The 20576-nt window shown below is 41.8% G+C and overlaps 1 protein-coding gene across 5 annotated transcripts in view; it reads left to right on the top strand.

The window, feature by feature from the left end:
• Positions 1–20576, top strand: part of arhgap10 (Rho GTPase activating protein 10) — a 44364-nt gene that overhangs the window by 17309 nt on the left and 6479 nt on the right. For 4 of the 5 annotated variants that reach the window (XM_029433543.1, XM_029433516.1, XM_029433525.1 and 1 more), the window contains 12 exons: positions 554–660; positions 798–892; positions 1553–1634; positions 1825–1864; positions 1977–2045; positions 2715–2789; positions 5812–5896; positions 7633–7691; positions 9342–9447; positions 11517–11676; positions 14074–14215; positions 16666–16825. In XM_029433543.1, the coding sequence (XP_029289403.1) occupies positions 554–660; positions 798–892; positions 1553–1634; positions 1825–1864; positions 1977–2045; positions 2715–2789; positions 5812–5896; positions 7633–7691; positions 9342–9447; positions 11517–11676; positions 14074–14215; positions 16666–16825 (1180 nt within the window). The remainder of the gene's footprint in view (positions 1–553; positions 661–797; positions 893–1552; positions 1635–1824; positions 1865–1976; positions 2046–2714; positions 2790–5811; positions 5897–7632; positions 7692–9341; positions 9448–11516; positions 11677–14073; positions 14216–16665; positions 16826–20576) is intronic. The other variant, XM_029433533.1, reaches the window with a different exon arrangement.

Consider the following 20576-nt stretch of genomic DNA (forward strand, 5'->3'; position numbering starts at 1 on the left):
TAAAGTGTTGTGACAGGAAAGTTTGGACAGACTAGTAATTATCTTTTGTTCCTATTATGTAGAAAACATGGAGGTTCAAACTCACTGTCTAACCAGCAGTGATTCAGAGTGATACACCTGCAAAATGCTGCTGAAATACACACAAAGTGAACTATTATTATTTTTATTTTTAAGTGGCTCCACTGGCTGACACACATTGTCATTGCAGATGTCTTTCTAAATACTGCTGCAATAGGCAAAACTGATTGTTATGATCCAAATAGTGTTGAATGTGGAGCAGCAACTAATGATTATTTTCATTATCGGTAAGTTTCTTGACTAACTGTTTGGTCTATAAAATGTCAGAAAATAGCGTGTCAGTCAATCCCAGTTTTTCAAAGTCCAAGGTGATGTATTTAAATGTCTTGTTCTGTCCAAAACCCAAAAAACCATTCAGTTAAATATGATATAAAACCGATAAAAGCAGGAAATCTATATTTGAGAAGCTGAAAACGGTATATTCTGCCATTTATGCATGAAGATTTACGTCTGCGTTGCATCATTGTTTCTGCAGGACCACCTCCTTTTGGCTCAAGTTGGGTCAAGCGCTACAGCACATTTGTCAAAGAGCAGAAGATCCTGCACATGGTGACCTTCGACCACAGATCTGGTGGCAAGATCGTGAGTAGTCACAGAACACATAGAACAGTGCGTTATCGATAGCACACCGTTTTAACGATATCTCAACACTTGTGCAATCTTTCACTTTTCAGAACGACATGCTGTTTTTTTGTGAGCTTGTTTTCTTTTATTTTCAGGGTGAGACGGAGTCTGTCACTCTCAAATCCTGTCTCCGCAAAACGACAGACATGTTGGACAGAAGGTTCTGCTTAGAACTCGACATAACAGATCGGTACATCTTCACCTAACGCTGTTTCTCTAACGCACTGTAATGATATCGTGCTGGTCGTTGCAGGTCTCATTTTACGTCACTTTGTTCAACAATGTATGCTTATGTAAATATTCTCATGTGCTTCGTCCACAGAGCACATAGATTATCTGCTGTGATATTCCACACGAACACTTTTGAATATCTCGGCTCCACACACTTGCTGATTGTGCTTTAGCTTGCTGCTTTGTGTGTTTTCGATTGTAGAGGGCAGGACAGCAGGATTTGTGTTTGAGGACTGGCCTCACACACTTAGCTGGGAGTATTTGTCACACCCTGCTGCGCCGTCCTGTTATAGATGCCTAATGTGTCACTTAACTTAACTCTGCCCTGCCCTGCAGTATTAATAGAAGAGCAAGATTTAGTATGGAAATTCGAGTCCACACATCCACTCTGATTGGGATGAGTAACTTGATATCCACCTGGTCCCAAGTGATTGTAGGTCCCATCAACCAGCTGGGATGACTAATAGGGATCACATTTGTAGTTACTGCACATCCAAGGTGCAAGTGCCCTTGGCAGTGGGTGTTTGATGTTTTATATTGACACTGACATCCACTACTGCCTTTCTGCCCTGTACATCTAGACTTTGCCTAATGCTGATGTGGTATGGCTCTCTTTCAGACCAGGCACGGTGCTAACAGTACAGGCTCTGTCAGAGGATGACCACAAGTTTTGGATGGAGGCCATGGGTGGGAAGGAACCTGTGAGTCAGCTGCCTGCACTATGTCATCATCTACCACTCACGCTTGAGTCATGTAGCCCCACTGTATTCTGTAACTGCCATCGTTTTAGTTCAATATAACTGCACTCATATACTGCTTAACACAAGGCTTAAGTATACTTGATGAGCTTTAATAAAGCCATAAAGATGTTTATTTGTTTTTTTTTAACAGTTTGGACACTATCTTGGGAGGACTTGTAAAGAACGAGGAAGTAAGTAACCTAGCTCCACCAGACTTTGTAACTGTAAAAGAATGTCAATAAGATTGATGAGCGCATTGCTCCGCCACAATTAAAGATTGTTGTTCTTTTCTTCCACCTGCAGTTGATGCCCAGCTGGATGAAGTGGGTTTGACTTTGATGAAGAACTCAATCAGCGCCATAGAGACGAGAGGTGAGCTTCACATATGTAAATGCAGAAAAGCTCACTTGAGAGAAATACAAAGTGATTTATTTGGGGGGAAATGTATCATGAGAATGGTGGATAGTAACATGGGTGCAGTGTCTCTATATGTACACTAGGGGGCAGACTTGCTCCAATATTGAAACAAAAGCGTGACTGGCAGGTACTGCAAGCAGTGTCTACTGCAGATAATACTAATGCATTTCATTGCGTAGCACTAGAGTTCTTAATAATTTGTTTCAGTCTTAACATGCTTATCCGACCTTTTCAAGTATCAAAAAACAAAAAGGTTTTGATGTAGCCCCTCAACATTTCTTCATGAAAATGGTTGTCTTACTGAACTTGCTTAAATTGCAATGACATATTAATTTATTTGATCTATAGTTTCCAAAAACGCATACAGGGTGCATAGTTGTGTGTGTGTGTGTGTGTGTGTGTGTGTGTGTGTGTGTGTGTGTGTGTGTGTGTGTGTGTGTGTGTGTGTGTGTGTGTGTGTGTGTGTGTGTGTGTGTGTGTGTGTGTGTGTGTGTGTGTGTGTGTGTGTGTAATATTTTTAGGATTTCATTGTTTGTTTTTCTTTGCCTTTTCATGTGTTGTTTGCTTTTCTTTATTAAGATCAGTGCTATACAAATAAGTTTCATTATTTGTATTACCTATCAGGTATTAATGACCAAGGCCTGTACAGAGTTGTTGGGGTAAGCTCCAAGGTCCAGAAGCTCCTGTCCTTAATGATTGGTAAGTTAAAGCCAAGTCTTTTCTTTCTGCTTTGGAAATGTAGAGAGCTGAATGAAGTTAAATGTTTTAATTTATATGCTATTCTGCACTCTGTGATATTAGGTTGCCCCCAGTTAGTTGAATGTGCTGACGTCATGGACGTGTCTTTCGGGGCGATATTAAAAAGATAGTTCCTGACAATCAGCCCATGACTCAGCCGATCAGAACCATGTCTCTTTAAAGTGCAACAAGTGCCTGTATCTTTGTCTCACTTCATTTCAGTTGAATATCCCCCAGACAAGCCAGACAGGCTCCCTCCCATCCACATTCATGCACTTTTTTGGCTTTTGCTTCATTAACACAGCACTAAAAGCGCCTCTCGCGCTCGTGGCTGGTTTAGTCTCTATCAGTCGCCTTTCTCGGTTTCCTTTATGCCTCTCGCTTGTCTTGAAATCCTTTCACTCAACTCCTTTTCGATCGAGCTTGTCCTCTGTCCGTTCTATTGCTCCATGTCTGCTCTCTGGTTTCCTGTCGTCTCCAGCAGACACCAGCTCACTTTCAGCTCTGTGTTCAGAATGACAACAAACTCAGGCAGCCTGTCTCAGCTTCCTCTCCCAGACCTTCCAGCTGCACAACGTGCCGACTCATGCTGTGGAGTCCATTAACACTCTGCTGCGGCACTCTAAAGTTTTTATAAAACCTGAATATAGTGGGCTTGACATTCCACATATTATTGTAAGTGGAACATGGAGATATTACTTGCACTTTAAATGTTTGCAAATGTTGTTTCACTGTCTATGTAGACTAATCGGACGGCGTATCTTCATGAAGCTTATATTTTATCCCTGAAATGACAGAGTTGGTACTACTTTTACACAAACCAACACAGTCACAAACCTTCATCCAAACAACAATTCACAGTGAGTGGGTGAAGCGAGCTTTAAACCCTTAAGACTTTGGATCCTCCCACTCCTCCTTCTTTTTATCTCTCACCCACCGACATGGCCAGGGTCCAATCAGAGAGGACAGAGTGATAGAAAACGAGTCTCCCAGTCAGTCAAATTTGAGGAATGCTCTGAAATGTTTCGGAAGAACTACTCGACACGTTCCACAGTTTCATGGTTTAAGGCGGAAATGACTATTAATCGATTTTATTGCAGAGAGCTGACTGGAGGCTTAAAAGGCTCCCTTCTTTTGTTTAATAATTTAAGTTTAAAAACAAAATCTTGATGACTTTAAACATAGTTTTCCACTGTGACGCCCCTCGCACTGTGGCCGGTGGGCTCGTCTCCCTCTGTTCAGTTCAGACGGGATCTGCCTGGGACGTCTAAGCCGGTGGTTTCGCCCTTCGAGTCCAGACTCCCACTAGAGGTTGCGAGGCAAATCAGGTTATGCTCGAAAATAACTACTTTGTCCAACGTTTTGTCAATCAAATGCAGTCGTTCTGACAAGCCACACTTGGCGAGTTAAAGCTGTACATTTCCAGGAAGTCTCTTCTTGAAGACATTCAGAGTGTTGCACTTAGTTGTTCACATAAAAAGTTGCGGAAATAGCTGCATAAAAAAAGAGAGCTAGGGAAAGAACAACCCTGACTCCTTTCTCACCTTCTGTTCGACAACAGAATTGTGATTGTTAGACAATCACGACTTGATGTGGGTGTGAATTTCGCAAAGGTAATGCTTGGAAACAGCCCCCCCCCCCCCCCTCATCCGATGTTGGAAGCGTACAGGCAGCTTAATGGGTCACGAGATGATTAAAAAGATGGGAAAGAAAAACAAAACAATACATACAACATAACATACAGGAAGCCATCAGGGATCACACGCCTGTCGAAGCAGACACGTTTGCTTACTCTCTCTTTCTTTTACCCGTTGGCTTCCACTCTGTATCTTATGTTTACCATTCAACAAGTCTACAGCACACGTGTCGCACATCAATGCGTTACTCTGATTGATGACACCCATTATTTATTTTGGTTAAGGTCAATACATGATATTTGGTGACGTTTATATCGGACTTAATTTCACATTTTCTCATTGGACTCCTTTGTTTGTAAATCCGCCTCTCCTTAGTTTGGAAAATGTTCGACGGCCAGGACATTTTCTTCTAGTTTAACACACCTTTCCTGCAGAATGGATTTGTATGGCAAAATGCTTTTCTGCATCTAAGTGTATCACGGGAGCTGCAGTCCTACCGTTAGCTGCTACAGCCACCACACAGTGAGGTAATGTCCCAAAGGGCTTAATGTCGATAACGAAGGTAAAATAACAAAGAATTATATATTTGGACTTCCTAATCAATGCTTCTCCATCTGCTACTGTCAAACGTTTGTTTTGTTGTCTTCTTGACCTTAACCAAGTCCCCAAGCCTGTTTGTGCACAAGCAGACCACAGAGCCTGTGCACAACCCATCAATCTCAACACGTACACATTTGCAGACGCACGTTGGCTTCAAACACTTTTCAAAAACATTTGCTTTCAGAAGTTGGTATTGGGCAAGCCATTTTGTGGACAGAGCGTGTGGAGAAACGCACCGTCCTCCTGGCTGCAGAGCTTAGAATTATAGGTAACACTACTACCACCCACTAAGCCAAAGTCTGCGTGGTGACCTGAGCCCTGTAGGGTGCAAGTGTCTCACTCACTGACCCATTACACTTCCACATCCTCTGTAATTCTTTCGAGGTTACTTAAGGTGTGACTAAAGCCCCCTGAATGTTCAGCACAACACAGCCCTTGAGTCTCTGTGGAGCCAGTGAAGTAGGGAGGGATTAATTAAACTTGTAATGAGTATAGAAACAGCAGCCCCGTACAGAAGCTGTAACTTTCTTCCATATCCACTGAGGTTAGACTTGACCCCCCAAGGCTAGTAGCACTGCTTTTATCCTCATATGGCTAATTACAAGTTACATATTTATATTACATATTTTGACTTTCTAGGCTGCCCACAGAATCTCTGGCTGCTTAGTGTGAAAACAATAGTTGGCTGGAGCTTTGTGTTGTTACCCCCCAGTCAATTAATCTTTTTATGATTGTGAATCATTCAGATGAGACGAGCAACGAGGTGGATCTGTCTACCAGCGAGGACTGGGACGTTAAGACGGTAACGAGTGCACTGAAGCTCTATCTCAGGTAAGGATCACGCTCATAATCATACGCACATAATCAAATGTAAACCAGCTTGAATAATCAATTAGTCGATTGACAGAAAATTCATTAATTAATTCATTAATTTGTTATTTGTTAATATCAAATATTCACTGATGTCTGCTGATTTTGATGTGATTGCAAACTGAATATCTTCGGGGTTCGCACTGTTTGCTAAACAAAAACAAACAATCTCGGACTGCTTTGAATGAGAACTGACATTTTCAATAAAATGTTAATCGTCATTTAAAACAAAACTATTTGGTTGAACTTGTACCTTCTGAGTAATGTGACCCCTGAACACATTTTGAGATTGAAGTTAAATTGAGTCATTCTTTTTGTCCTTGTATTGATGCATTCAAACAGATGTTGTGACCACTGCAGAGACACTGGAAAGTTTAAAGCAAATCCACTTCTGACCTAAGTCAACCCCAGTGGTTAATGGAACGTTTTCTTTGTGTATCTCTCTTTTGATGAATATGATGGAGGCTCTGGACTTGAATATGAAACATTTAATCCATTGTCGTCTCTGTCTTTTTGTAAAATGAGTTAATTATGCAAAGAGCCTTTGCATAATTAACTCATTGAGAGGTCACGTTGCTTACTGAATGCCTGTTCGGCATTCACCAACTCCTTCTTGGTTGATGGATGTGGATGTGGGTGAAGTTCAAAGATTAAAAATGTAGTATGGTGTCAAGCTCAGGCAGTTTTCTTTTTAAATGCCAGTTTGTTTTTGTAAACATGTGCGGTTAGCAACAAATTGAGTTGGTTTTGCTTATTTAAATAAAAGCAAAGTTGTGTTTTCTGAGTGAGAATTTGCCAGAAGCTGATTTATAGTATTTAAACAATTAAGCTTTTAGGCCTATCATCAATCAGACAATTGTGTCCAATGACCTGTTTTGATTGATCTGCTGTTTAACTTGCACGATTAAATCATGTTCAGTTTGCTGAAAATTAACCGATTTTCAATGTCATATTGAGAAGCAAAATATTAATTATGATTAAACTATTGTCAGTTATTGGTAGCAATTTAATAGACTGTGCTAAAACTAAATAATCATCACATTTTAAGAGTAACAACATCAAGGCTGTTGATGGTCTTCTTTTCACTACTGTTCACTAAGTGCGATCATGAAATCGTAATAGCGTGTCTTCATTATATTTCAAGTGACTGTTGTAGTGAGCAGTATGTAAATGAGGTTAACGTTGTGTTGTGATTGGCTGGTTGTGAAGCTTTGAGGAGCAGTTTGCAGGCTGTGGGACTCAGTCACACTCAGTCTTCTTTTGTTTCAACTCCCAAGAGCGTCACTGTGTTTACCCGTGCAATACTCACTGCAACCTTTTTTTTAAACAATGTTTGAGCTAACATAGCATATCCATATTGTTATGTTATATTAAACCACAATGAGTGTTGTTCAGATATGGCCTGCTGGGATAAAGAAAGGGTCAATCTCCTTAGTTTCCTCTGAGGCTAAGTATCTTTGGCCACTGGCCAGCTGCAGTGTGAAAGTACCTTCAGATGAACTTGGTTATCTCAACGTGTGCACCATCTAATTCCATCCCCTGGCCCGGCCACATTAATCATTGCAGTGTGCAGACCCTATAAAATAGTGTGCCGGCTATTTTTGTCCCCCCTCGCTTACTTCAACTCTCACTTCTCTATCTAACCCCCCTCCCCCCCACCCACGCCCTTCTGTCTTTCTCTCTCTATCTCTATGAAGGAGCCTTCCTGAGCCATTGATGACCTATGGACTTTACAAAGAGTTTATTAGCCTTGCAAGTAAGTTTGACCACCTCTTATACCATCACTGACTGTATAAGAACAGTGTACATCAGGGCTCTGCAATACAATGTTCTTATACCATCACTGACTGTATAAGAACAGTGTACATCAGGGCTCTGCAATACAATGTTTGCTTCAGTGAGTTATTGAAAACATGCAGTCAAGTGAAAAACTGTTCAATTACTTTTTATGAACTTTTTGTAAGCTTTTTTTTTTTTTTTTTACCAATTCTTTAAGTGGGTAATTGTGGTCAATCCTCTTAAGTAAAGGATTCTTAGTCTGAAAGCTATTGGTCTGTGTGTGTTGAATGCTGATGAGGGTCTATCCACAGTTGTCCTCAGTGTTAGACTTTAAACACTCGACAGCGGTCCGTAAAAAGTGTAACGTTTAATGCTATACCTTTATGTCTTCTTACTTGGTTTCAGAAATCTGCACTACCAACATCTGAGGACACTCTTTTTTTAAATGAGAAATGTGAATATATTTGTTGTTGACTTCGAATGAATACAGATTATCCAATCTGGTTGACCAAAAAGCCTTTTAGCTGATTTTGGCCCAGACATAAAACTTTGACGTTTCAGACTGTTTTACAACACTGTGTTTCTGACATTTATTAGCAATTCAAGAATCCCATGTGAGCTTACTGCCCATCTTCATCTAATTTCCACCTGTTTTAACTTGCTACTAAAAATGTGTGGCCAAATAGGCCATTAAAGGTTATAGCTAAAAGGTTTAGAATGATAAATATGGTGTAATTTGCATGCCCTCGAATGGTCCAGTGAGTGACCTTGAACAGCAAAAAGACACTTTTTTTTCTCCCCGCCCACATAACATCATTTATGTGGGAAATGTTTTTAAAGCACGCCAAACTTGAATCTTATTACAACAAGTGCTATAATTGGATCAGGTTGACATTTTTATCAGGCGCTCGCAATGCCCTCATAACGAGGGGGAAAAAATGGATTAGCAATGAATATTTTTTTGATGGATGACAGCATCCATAAGCAGCTTTTTCCATGTTTTAAATCCTTGTCGTTCCCATAGTAATGATGTTTTGTGTGTGTGTGTGTGTGTGTGTGTTTGTGTGTGGGCGGTCAGATGCCCATGTGTGAGGAAATGTTTAAGAGATGATCTTGGGGGTTTTAACACAACCCTTTTATACCGTAGCGACAGTAACGTAAAGCTATCTCCTTCGCCAGCATAGTGGTCCCTGCTGCCAAATTCAGGGAGGCTTCAGACCATATATCACTTTCACACCTCTTCTTCACTTATTTAAACTGGAATGTATCATCTTCCTTTCCTAATACCGCAGGGTGATAGCCTCTGATCATTGTGTCCTTAAAGGTCTGCTAACTTTTGCTCAATTCTTTTAGTTTTCCAGAATGTGTCCACATAGTTTTTTGGACTCAGGAAGTAGTAGAGGGGTAATTTTCTTATTTTTATTCGCTGTGTCTGTACCTTAAACTCTGCTTTTTGAAATGCTCAAATCAACAATGTATGTTGTGTATCATCATCCCTTTTAAATCCGCTGTTTGCTAAGATTGTACAGTATTCGATCGCAGCTGTGTTGGCTCTTTGCCACCTGAGGAGCACAGTGAAATCCTTGTAGTTTAATGCCAGTGCATGGCTGCTTCTGCGTTTGAACAGAGGGCGGTAGTCCAGAGACTCGCATCCAAGCCGTCCACTGCCTGGTCCACAAACTACCGGAAAGGAATCGACAAGTCCTCGGGCTACTTATGAAGCATCTGGCCAAGTGAGTGTTCATACTTCCTTGGTCATAGTTCACCCAATCTCCGCCCCCTCTCTCTCTCAGTTCTCTCTTTCCGCTCTTCCTGTCTGTCTCCTCATTCTCACTCCACATGCTTTTTCTCTCTCTCTCCCTCACTCCCACTCTCTTCACTCCCCCTTCCCTGCTGTCACTCCATCTCCTCTCTGTCTGCTCAGTGACTGCTGGGTAAGAGAATTAATGCCGCTAGCATCTTAACATTCTTCCTTTTTTTCTTTTTTTGCCTTTTCTTAGGTCGTTTTAAATTATTAAAAGTTGTTGAGGGAGGATTGTGTTGCCTATCGTACCTGCTCGGCATGCCGTAGTGCAGCCCGCAGTGACGTGAAATGAAATGGACCTCTCAAATTAAGTCCTCTCTTGAGATTACTCTACACACCCCCCTGGATAGACCACTATTGTGCATCACTCCATTTGTGAGATTAGATATGAAGAAAGATTTAAGAAATAATGTTAGCTAACATTACAAGGTTTTACCTCGGCAAGCTTTTTATAAACTAAATATGAGCAAATTGAAGATAAGTAAATAATCCCTCTTCCCTGAGGCAGTGAAAGTCTGGTGGATCTTATTTCATAGAAACCCGCTGCAGAATCAGGCTCTGGTAAAAAGGCAGCGCTATTGAAATTGAATTTGGATTATCCAGCGTGAAATTCTCCAGACTGGAGAGACTCGAATATTTTTCTGAAGTTGGCGTGTGTGCATGTCCTGCAGGGGAAAGAAGCAAAGCCAGAATTTCACACTCCTATCTGAAATGGTTTCAGAGATGTTATAAATGTGAGTTGTCACCAATGTTTTTGTCTTCAAAGGCATCCTTTGAAGCTATTTAAACTGTCTCTGCTGCTCCACTGCATATCATCATATGTTGAGTGTGAAATCTCTTCACCTGTCCGTATAACTTCTTCTTCAAATTCAGGTTTTATTTGTCCTCCTAAGATAAAGTTTCATCTACTGAAGGTGTTCCAATTTGAAAACTGATCATTTAATAGAACTTATCATTCCTCCATGTCATATTTCATGACCGTGTTGTTGAAATAATCAGAATAGCCAGTGCCAGAATTATTCATATGTTGTTGGAATTGATACGGGACAGCCTTATGTTTGTGTGTAACTTCAGAAAGTCTTTTTGATTTAATGTTATATTCAGGGTAGGGACCGATGAACTTAATGTAGATTTTAAGAGCATTTGCTCGACTTTGCTTCAGCTTACATTTAGAAATGTCATAAGATGTGCTAAAATTACAAGAAAACTTAAGAAGTAATAAACACAATCAAAGATCAAGAGAAGGTTCAAAGTAATCCCTAATGATAGCAACATCTCACTGTATTCTTCTGAGCCATTTTGAACTTTTAAAATGCTTTCTCATTGTGAAATGATGCTTTTATAGGAAGAAACGATGCATTCTTTAGGGTCTCGCAGTGTTTCTTTTTAGCAGAACTGAGCCGCCTTGCCCAAAAGAATGACCCCCTATCTGTCAACATCATAAAAACTATTAAAATTGTATGAAATGAAACATTGACCTTTTTTAGGGGGGGAAAAGAGCAGAGGAGCAATTTCCCCACAGCACATGCCTTGTATGTAATGAGTGAGGCTGTCATCTAATAACTAAACTGAATATGAGATGAGCTGCTGCAAGACCTGCTGGCTGTTTGCACGGAAAGAACCTGTGCTGTATGTCGGGGGTTGTATTTGAGGAAGCAGCAAAAGCCATAGTTGATATTTGCCACTATGTTTATGCTATATACATATTTATATAAATGATACATTTTTCAATTCATTTCCTTTGTTCACCATTTAAATAGCAATACATTACATTCACTGGACTGTAGAGTTTTTCTTTGTTCGTATTTAATCTATCCCCTTTTCTGTCTAGTGTTCAGTGGTCCCTTGTTAAATCTTAACATCAAAAATGCGGCAGAAACTGAGGTTATTGTTTCTCTCTCAAGTACAGTTTTACTACCTAAAAAGAATCCCTTCCGTGAAGTCGAGGTTGTACGTTGGGAGTAAAATGTGTATGATGTGAGTTGTTCTCTCCCTCAGTGTGGCGGCTCACAGTAAACAGAATCTGATGACCGTGGCCAACCTGGGCGTGGTGTTTGGCCCCACATTAATGAGGCCACAGGAGGACACTGTCGCTGCCATCATGGATCTTAAGTTCCAAAACATTGTGGTGGAGATCCTCATCGAACAAAATGAAAAGGTAACACTCAAGACTGGGATCTGCCAGGCAACGCAGTGCAGTATCGACCGCTTCACAAAGTTATACAGTTGAAACTTAACACTCCCTGAAAACGGGGAAGTGTCTACACATAGAAGTGTAACTTCCACTGGAAGTTATTTGCACCATGCCTATAAGAATAGAGAGAAAGTCTTTTTATTGCCATATGTTCTATTTTCTCTAAAGCACCGTCTTTGAGTGGTCAAATCTTTACTGCAACTTTTTCTGCATAATTGTGTTTCCACTTGCCATCCAGAAGTATATTTAACTAAAAGCTCGACACTCCAGGCAACACGAGGTACAGAGATAACACAAAATCAAATCTGAATCCGGTGACACACACAATGTTTATCTACCTGGGTGGCGTGTAATTGCTTGAAGGATAATGCATGTAAAAGTGCAAGCAAGGCAAAAGATCTTACGTTTGAAAGTGCTGGTTTCTGTGCACTGAGTGCTTTCTTACTGTTGTTTAGAAGTTTTGTATTTTCTTTTTCTTACGTTTTGATTTGGCAGTTTCTCTTGGCAGAGAAGTGCACATACTGTACCTGATGCCAGCATTTCATTTGGGCAGAGTAAGAGTATCAATTAGGGTACATGTGTAGCTCGTCTTTTCTGTAGGTGTGTGTGTGTGTGTGCGCATAGAAATCCTACCTAATCCACCTTAAATTCAGCTTCTTTGAGTAAATCCTCTAGCAATGAAAGTGCATCATATTGGGTACATAGTGGTCTGTTTGGATATATGCGTATTGTATTTATTGCTTGCTCTTCAAAATAATGAGCAGCAATATAGTTTTCAGATAATGAGATGTGTACCACATTTAACTAAAAGCTTCGGGACATCATACCCTTCACCCAGTTATTAAGGTACCGAGGAGTTAGACAGCAGTTTAATATCCAGAATCTTGTATATGGCCAATAGGGGGAGCCCCAAGTGCTCATACCAGGATTACACATATTATATCAGTTTACTTTCAGTAGGTTGATTATTCTGTAGATTAACATATACATTTGATTATATTTGTAAGGTCCTTTGCCTGCCTAAATAGATTTATTTTGCTTATGAGTTGTTTCATAACCTGCAGTTCATGGGATCATTTCATCTCCCCAGAATGTCATTTATCGGTGTCAATCCTCAAAGCGGGATAATTGTCTGTGTCAAAAGAGTGAAAGGTTTGAGATTAGTTTCCTAATCTGTTTGGAGCAGCACTGCACTCTGGGTTGCATCAGATGAAACTATCAGATTTTAGAGTGGGGGGGTTTACAGCTTCATTAAATGTAAGATGATGTGTGTTGTGAAAAAAATAGCTCCACCCATCTGACAAATCTAAAATGGGCTGCGAGAGAATACAGAGGCCTAGTGAAAAACCTACAAGGTATAAAAAATGTGCTAAAACAGCACCAGCAACACAGTGTGTGCTGCTCGTCTCTGAGCCTGCCCAGAGGTATCCAACACCGTCCCGCTGATAAAGGATGTAATGTTAGAATGCAGCAAGAGCATTTTGGAAAGTACAACGTGTAAGAGCAGGGGGGAAGTTGAGCAGACAGACAGACAGGCATTAACTTCGCTCAAAGCTTAGTCCCACTCCAGACTGTTGATACCCCCAGATACCAACAGTAGACTCTGTTTTACATTCACCTCCATCTGCAGAGAGAGGAGAGAGGGAGGCAGCAGAAACTCTCAGCCATATCAGATTTCTCACTTTTTCTATCTGCCTTTTCTCCTACAAACTTTCTCTCTCATGCCCCCTCCTCCGTGTCTGCCTCTCCCGTTCACACTCTTTCTCGCTTTCTCTGCCACTTTCTCTCTCTCTCACCCCCCTCCCCCCCCTCCTCTCCTCGTCTGTGATCCTTTCTGAGGCTCTGCTGAGACTTCCTCTCCTCTGCAGCCCTATTCTCTTTTAACTCCACATCTGAAGTTTATATGTAAACACGGCCCGGTGTAAACAGGCTGCGCCAGTTGGCCGGCCCTCCTCGAGTCCAAACCCTGTTTATTTTACTCTCCACTCTTTCAGAGAGTGGGTCAATTTCTCTGAGGAGAAATGTCACCTTAACTTAGACCCAGAGTTCTGGATGGGATGTGATTGCGTTACATGTGGAGCAGCTCTTGTTTATTTTGGCACAAACAAAATCTTCTCGCATGCGGTTTTTTAGGGTCCAATCAATGACCTGCTCGGCTCTCCCTAGGAGCACATGCTGTGGCTGCAAATGGCCTTTTCCATTCATCTACCACTACATAAAGCCTGTGAGTTTCAAAACTCGTTCACTAAGTGAGGTCGGTCGAGGACATCCTGCTGCTGCCGCTGCTCAACACTCTGCATTGTATCTGCATTGTTCTTTTAGTCTTGGTAAAGACTTATTGTATTCATGTTGTGTATTCAGATATTTGCAGATGCTCCAGAGTCATGCCCTCTTTCACCTGCTGGCCCAGTATTCTCTGCTCCCACAAGGCAGTCCAAGAAGCTGAGTCGACAGAGTCGGCCCCTGGCTGTCTACAACCCACAAGCCCTAGACATTCAGAATGGTAAGAGACGTACACATGTGCACCTGTTCATTTTCACAACATTTATTGAAGGAACTGGGTTGGGCAAAAAGATTTCAAAGATTCAATTGAATGTGCTCTAGAAGTAACATTGATCCTCCCTTTCAGTGATCCAGAGATATGCAATGCACATATTCATTCACTTACAGAGCCCAACAGTTAGCAGAGGTACATTTCTATGACTATTTGTGTGTGCTAACTTATAATTCATACTCTTAAACGAATAACTTGAAACTCAAACTAGTAATATCTGTTCTTGAAATACTAGTGCGCACAAATAAACGGAACATGAAGAAATATCGAAGACAAGATTGTATGTTGTATATGTATATCTGCATTAATTGCCATTTTGTTTTTTCACCATTAATTCAACCTGACATTGTGCTGCTGTTTGCAGATTCTTGTTGAAAGGGGAGGTGTTTTGTTTGGCCCTAAGCAATCAGTTGCAAGTGACATATCCATCCCACATATGGAGCTTTTTTACTATCTTTATTCAAGAGCGTGTTTTTCTATTGCGAGAGCATGCCTCCTTGATTTTTACGTTCAGATTTTGTAATGCTTTTACCCCACAACCATGCCCTCACACTCACATAGTCCCTGCTTGTGCTTAGATTAGCTCTGCCTCTCCTCAAACTGCATGCTTGCACTCAGATATATTGTTGCTTGCACACATTTCCTGCGCTCCAGCTCCAGCCCTTCTCCTTCACACTCTGGCTGTTTCTGTGCGCGCGTGAAACGTCTGCTCTCGGCTTTCTCCTCTGCTCTTGGATTCTTTGTGCAATAGACCTGTTGAAATTCCCCAACCAATAGAATGCCAGGTGTAGTGTTGACCAATGAAATGATCCCTTTCTCGTTGTGGGTGCGTTTGCTTTACTTTTAGAGCGTCCCAGACGGGCGGTTATTCTTTAACCAGGTTCATTCATCCCCTTCCGCCTCCAAGGCTTTATTATTATTATTATTATTATTATTATTATTATTATTTATTTATTTATTTGACGACTTTTGGAATGTGCTGATCACATGACCTGATGACCCAAACAATCTAACGCCATTCATTTCTGATTCAGGGCCATTCAAATCCCTTCCCCGCCATACAAAGGGAATCTAAATCTGCTTACAAGATTGCCTCTCTTTACCTCCCTCGCGCCAGCTTTTAGCATGGGGCATTTTATTATCAGGGATGAAAGGCGTAATCCTTTTTTAACATTTGTGTCTTTTTTTAGTCCCACATAATGGTTTTAAAGTAAGTTGTCTCGGCATTCAGCGGGTGAAAGCAAATTTAAAAACAGTGAAGTGGGAGAGAGTGTTTTTGTATGTGATGAGAGTCTGATGTGATGTGTCTAATATATACTTGCAGACATGACAACGTACTATGTGTAGGGAAGTGCATTAATCAGCGTTTGTGTCCCTTACAACACGTACAGTGTAATGGAACAGTGCGTAAAAAAATCATATGTGGATAATTTTAGATCACATTGGCGAACTTGTTGGCATAGAGTTGCTTATTTAGACATGAAGCATGACAGAGCAACATTATCATTCATTTGGAGTCGTGTTTCTGTGTACCTGACTAATATAAGTTCAATATTCACTCTCTGTTAGCTCTACTTGTGGTCTCCACACTCCTGGTATGAGGGTGAACCAGAACAATGAGCTGAAAGTCACTAAAAAAGCTCCTTTTTTAAAGCTGAGCGGAGCTGCAGATTTGGATCTTCATGTTTTGTCTTTTACATTGTTAATAGATACATTGTAGTTTTTCAATTATTATGGAAAAGATGTGGCTTTTCCAGCAAGAGCAACAACGTCCCTTACAAAAGGACATCAAATTAAATGAATAGTTAATAAACAAATTGTAGAGTACATAAGAACAATGATGCAATTGTTGCACGCATGGTCCGTCTAAAATGCATAAATATTGTTATTATATAATAATTAGGCCATAAGCCCTGCACCACTTAAACCAAAAGCCCGGATTTAATTGAAATTGAATTTAAGTGCTTTGATATGTGTTTGCTGGGGGGGGGGGGGGATAAAAAACGGTCCAAACAAACTACTTTTTCAACATTAACAGCTGCTTCCGTTCCTCTCCCGTCTCCCAAAAGCAGTATCTTTACTTGACAGTAAAATTGAAATAAAAGGGCTTGGATCTCCCTAGTGTTTCTCAGGTTCTCGGCTTCGACTGAAGAAGTGTATTATCATGAACAAAACAACCTTGGTTGTAAGTCACGCCTGTTTTGACAGCAGTTTGATTCATACGATCCCCTGTTGATGCAGCATTGCCTTATATATTGATAAATTATTCAGCTGTTTTATCAGGCAAGGCATCATCAGTAAGATGGAATGGGCTGAATCTTTTACAGCAGATTGAAGTGAATGAAAAGATGTTAGTAATTACAACACTGTTTCTTTTTTCGTTCTGCCTTTTGTGTCAGCAGTAGGAGACGGGTCCAGCCTCGCCGCAGAAGAGACCTCAATGGGCAGCAATGAGTCTGTATCGTCCCAATCATCGTCCGCCTCAGCCTCAGAGATGTCTACAGAGAAGAGTGACCATGTCCCACTTAGCACCAACCTCAGCTCGGGCAGCAACTCCAGGTGAGTGGTCACGATGCTTAAAGGTGGAGTCTGCCCGTCCGTGCTCCTTCAGAGCGTTGGCATGTGCCAGATTAACCCTCCCTCTCCCGCTGCCTTTCTCTTCACACGTGGCCTTTCCACTGTCTGGAATATTGTTGTGTGGCTGGGTCCGAGACACTTTGTTTGTTTCAGGGCTGTGTATGAACACACAGAACAGACAGCTAGTGAACCGTGAGAAGATATTCACTGGATTGGACTGTATTGGATTAAAATCGCAGACTTCACCTTGAAGTCCCAAATCAATATGGGATTGTGCGCCACTGAAAATGTAGGTGTCGGTTGTGAAGCGAGCAGAGTCATAAATGAATCCGCATTGGGGGATGTGTACACTGTATCGATTTGCAAAAGGAATTTATTATTTTAAGCATCCACAGTTAAAGTTGCTCAGATGCGGTATTGATGCTTTATGTTTTATGAGTCCTTTCACTGGTTCATCAAATCAATTCTGCCGTATTCAACAGTCACGTCAAACATTTCAACAGTCAAACAATCACGAGTGTTTGGTTTGAGCATGTTGTAACTAGTTGACTCGCAAATAAGCATCTTAATTCTCATGTGACTCAATTAGAGTTGATCAAAAATGAGACAAATGAAACGATGCAATGCAGTTAACCTTTAGTGTAAGCCGCGATGTTTATGCTTTTAGTCAATTGTCTGTTTGTTCTTCTCTCTCTTTCTCTTTCTCTCGTACTAATACTAGATGGAAAATGCCTCACCAGTTTGGTGCCTTGTCTCTCTGGCTCTCCTTTTTGTCCTCACTTTCTCGAAGTCCTTGGTCCTTTTTGTTGTTTCCAGCCCATGACTTGCCTTGAATGCTGATGTGAGAGATGAATTATTGGGTTATGCTGCAGATGTTAGACTCGCTGCTGTGTCATGTCTACAGATTCACCTTGAAATAGACTTTTTCGTCATTCACTGTCCCACCCCCCTCTCCTGAAAAGAGCTGTAAAATAAAAACAAATCCACCTCACAACTTGACAGAGGACAATGTGATTCTTTCTCACTTTGACCTCTGTCGGTATGTGCCCACGTGTGTGTGTGTGTGTGTGTGTGTGTGTGTGTGTGTGTGTGGGCATGTGCGTATCAAGTGTTTTCTCTAAGTTGCAGGATTAGATAGACAAGGCTCTACAGTATTTTACTTATGTAACTAACTCCTTTTTTTTTTCTTCTCTCTCCTGCGGGTAATTTTTTTGCACTTTCCCACATATGTGGCATCATGTTGGAGGACGGAAGGAGCAACCAGGAGGAGGTCGTAAATCTCAGCTCTTATTTGTTTGGGAGACAGGTGGCCGTGCGTTGGCCGTGTAAATCGTATTGACATTGGGGAGATATTCATCTTGTTTACCCTTATAGCCGCAGCCCCTGTCCCTTTATGAAGACTTGCGCCATATGTCACAGGGTGTCGCCCTGGCTTTGTTCACTCATAAATCTTAGCGTGTGAGATGGTGGAGACCTGTTAGCACAGCACCTCTCTGGCCTGGAACCCAGGGATTCGGCTTCAGTCCGAGCCAAAAAGAGCAGTAGGGAAGGCAACTGCTAGATTACTTCTAGCCACTCTCAGAAATGTATTATCTGCACTCTGGTGTGCTCAAAAGTGCACCTGGAAAACCGCATATTTCAGTTTCCTGCAGGATGGCTGCAGCAAAATCTGCCTGGTCATACACAAATGCATCCTGACTCACTATATCATACAATGACTCTTTGTGGACTGTGGCATGATTTATCATCTCCGTCATTTTCAATGTCTTGCCTCATTTCTCCTCTTCTCTCTAAATTCAGTCACAGCTTTTCCCAGTGGTACTGTTGCCTCAAGTCCTGCCCAATGAGGTTACATTTCTTGGCCACTTTTCCTTCCTCTCTCCTGCACTACCTCCAGCCCTCCATGCCTCTCGCCGGCAGACAGCTGTGAATCATAAAATGGTGGATCAGAGCTTATTTCCTGCCCACCCAAACTGGCGGTGGCTGGGCGCGCTGCTTGGCTGTTGGTTTGATCCCACTTTCTACTAGAAACATTACTAAATCCCACCGCTGCCCTTCTTCCTTTAGTAGAAAGACAGTTGATAGCCCCGCTCATCCCAGTGCTAGTTCCCTGCCAGGATCAACAGGGCCTGGATGCTGCAGGGGGAAATTCCTGCAGTAATGAGAAGCAGCCGTCCACTCCTGTTGATGAATTTCTCCCTGCTACTAACCTGGCAGCGTGTGATAATGTGTGATAACCCTGATAGTTAAAATAATAAACTAAAAGCCCTCCAGTTGCACTTCCCCTATTGGAATTCGATGTTGTTTGATAAACGCCTATAAACATTTCTTACAACTTAATATTGTTTAAAAACGAATATTAACATCTCAAGAAGGATTTTCATGTGGGCCTCACATACAGTGTGTTTTTCACACAAGTCCCCATTTACTGTATTTAATCATGTTTACAGAAGAAGCTTAGCTAGGCCTGTGATGGGTGAAAACAAGGGATGAGCAATTCAAAGCTTGATGCTATTTCTGTTGAAGAGAAATGGCAAACGATTTCCCTCGGTTTGGCTTAGCTATAATTGTGAAAGCAATTTTGGGATGAATCCATTTACCTCTGGTACATTTAACAAGTTTCTAGGGCAGCCATGTGGCATTCGCTGATTTTTCCTGTTTATTTAACTGTTTATTCTATAATTATTTAGATATCTGTTTATTTTAAAGATCTTCACAGATCTGTATAATCCTCTTTCAACAAGAATAAGCAGTTGGATATGATAAGTTTACTTCACTGCGTGTGCGTGTATCCGAGTGAGTTCACCTGCAGGTGGGTGAAGTGTTGGTGCTCCTCTGCTCTCCCTTCTCTTGGCTGTGACCCAGGCAGACAGTGGTTGTGCCTGGGCCCAGGTTAATGAGTGGAGTTGCTGCACTGCAGCGCACTATCCCCCCATGCTGATGTGGAGCAGCTGAGCACCACAGTGGCCCCACACTGCTGCAGAGCTATAAATCACCCACAGTCAGGCCAGGCCCGAACGGAACAGCCACCGCTGGGGATGGACAAGTGCACTGAGAGGGAGGTAGGGGAAGAAATGGAGGGAGGAAGCGATGCAGAGGGGGGAATGAAAGCGTGAGCCCAGTGCCGTGTGCTCACCTATGTCCACATAAGATCCCCGACTATGTTCCCCCTTAAGGCCGTCTCGCTCTCTCTCTTCTACCAGTGCCAACGTAACCAGTATTCACAACATCCTCTCAACCTCCAGCCCCTCCCCAGCTGCTCTCTCTAATTGCCTTTATTAACGTCTCTATGGGAGCGGCAGCTAGGAGCAATTTGCTCATTATGTACTGTATTAGCACTGGCCCTGGGGCAGGCATGGAACACAGAGGGATGCCTGTCTTAGACTCCTGCTCTCCTCTGCTCCACTCTGCCTTTATCAGGACCCCTACCTCCATCCTGTAGGTCGACCACAGACTCGTTGGCCCTGACACCAGCCAGTGTAGAGCACAGCGGATACTGTAAAAGATAGAGCTTATGGTGAAAGTGTTAGTGTTATTGTTTGACTTTACACACACACACAAGTTTTATACATTCATGTAGGAACTGAATGTGCATGTATGGGTGAAAAATCAACATAAAGCCTCTAGAAAATGTATCTTTCATCCTTCAGGTTGGTTTCCTCCGCCAACGAGGTTAAATCGTTCAGCTGGGTTTGATAGTCGGTCCGTAGGATTATGGAAAAGCAGCTGGCCC

This window comes from Cottoperca gobio, chromosome 1 (genome assembly GCF_900634415.1).
Source record: "Cottoperca gobio chromosome 1, fCotGob3.1, whole genome shotgun sequence".
NCBI lineage: Eukaryota > Metazoa > Chordata > Actinopteri > Perciformes > Bovichtidae > Cottoperca > Cottoperca gobio.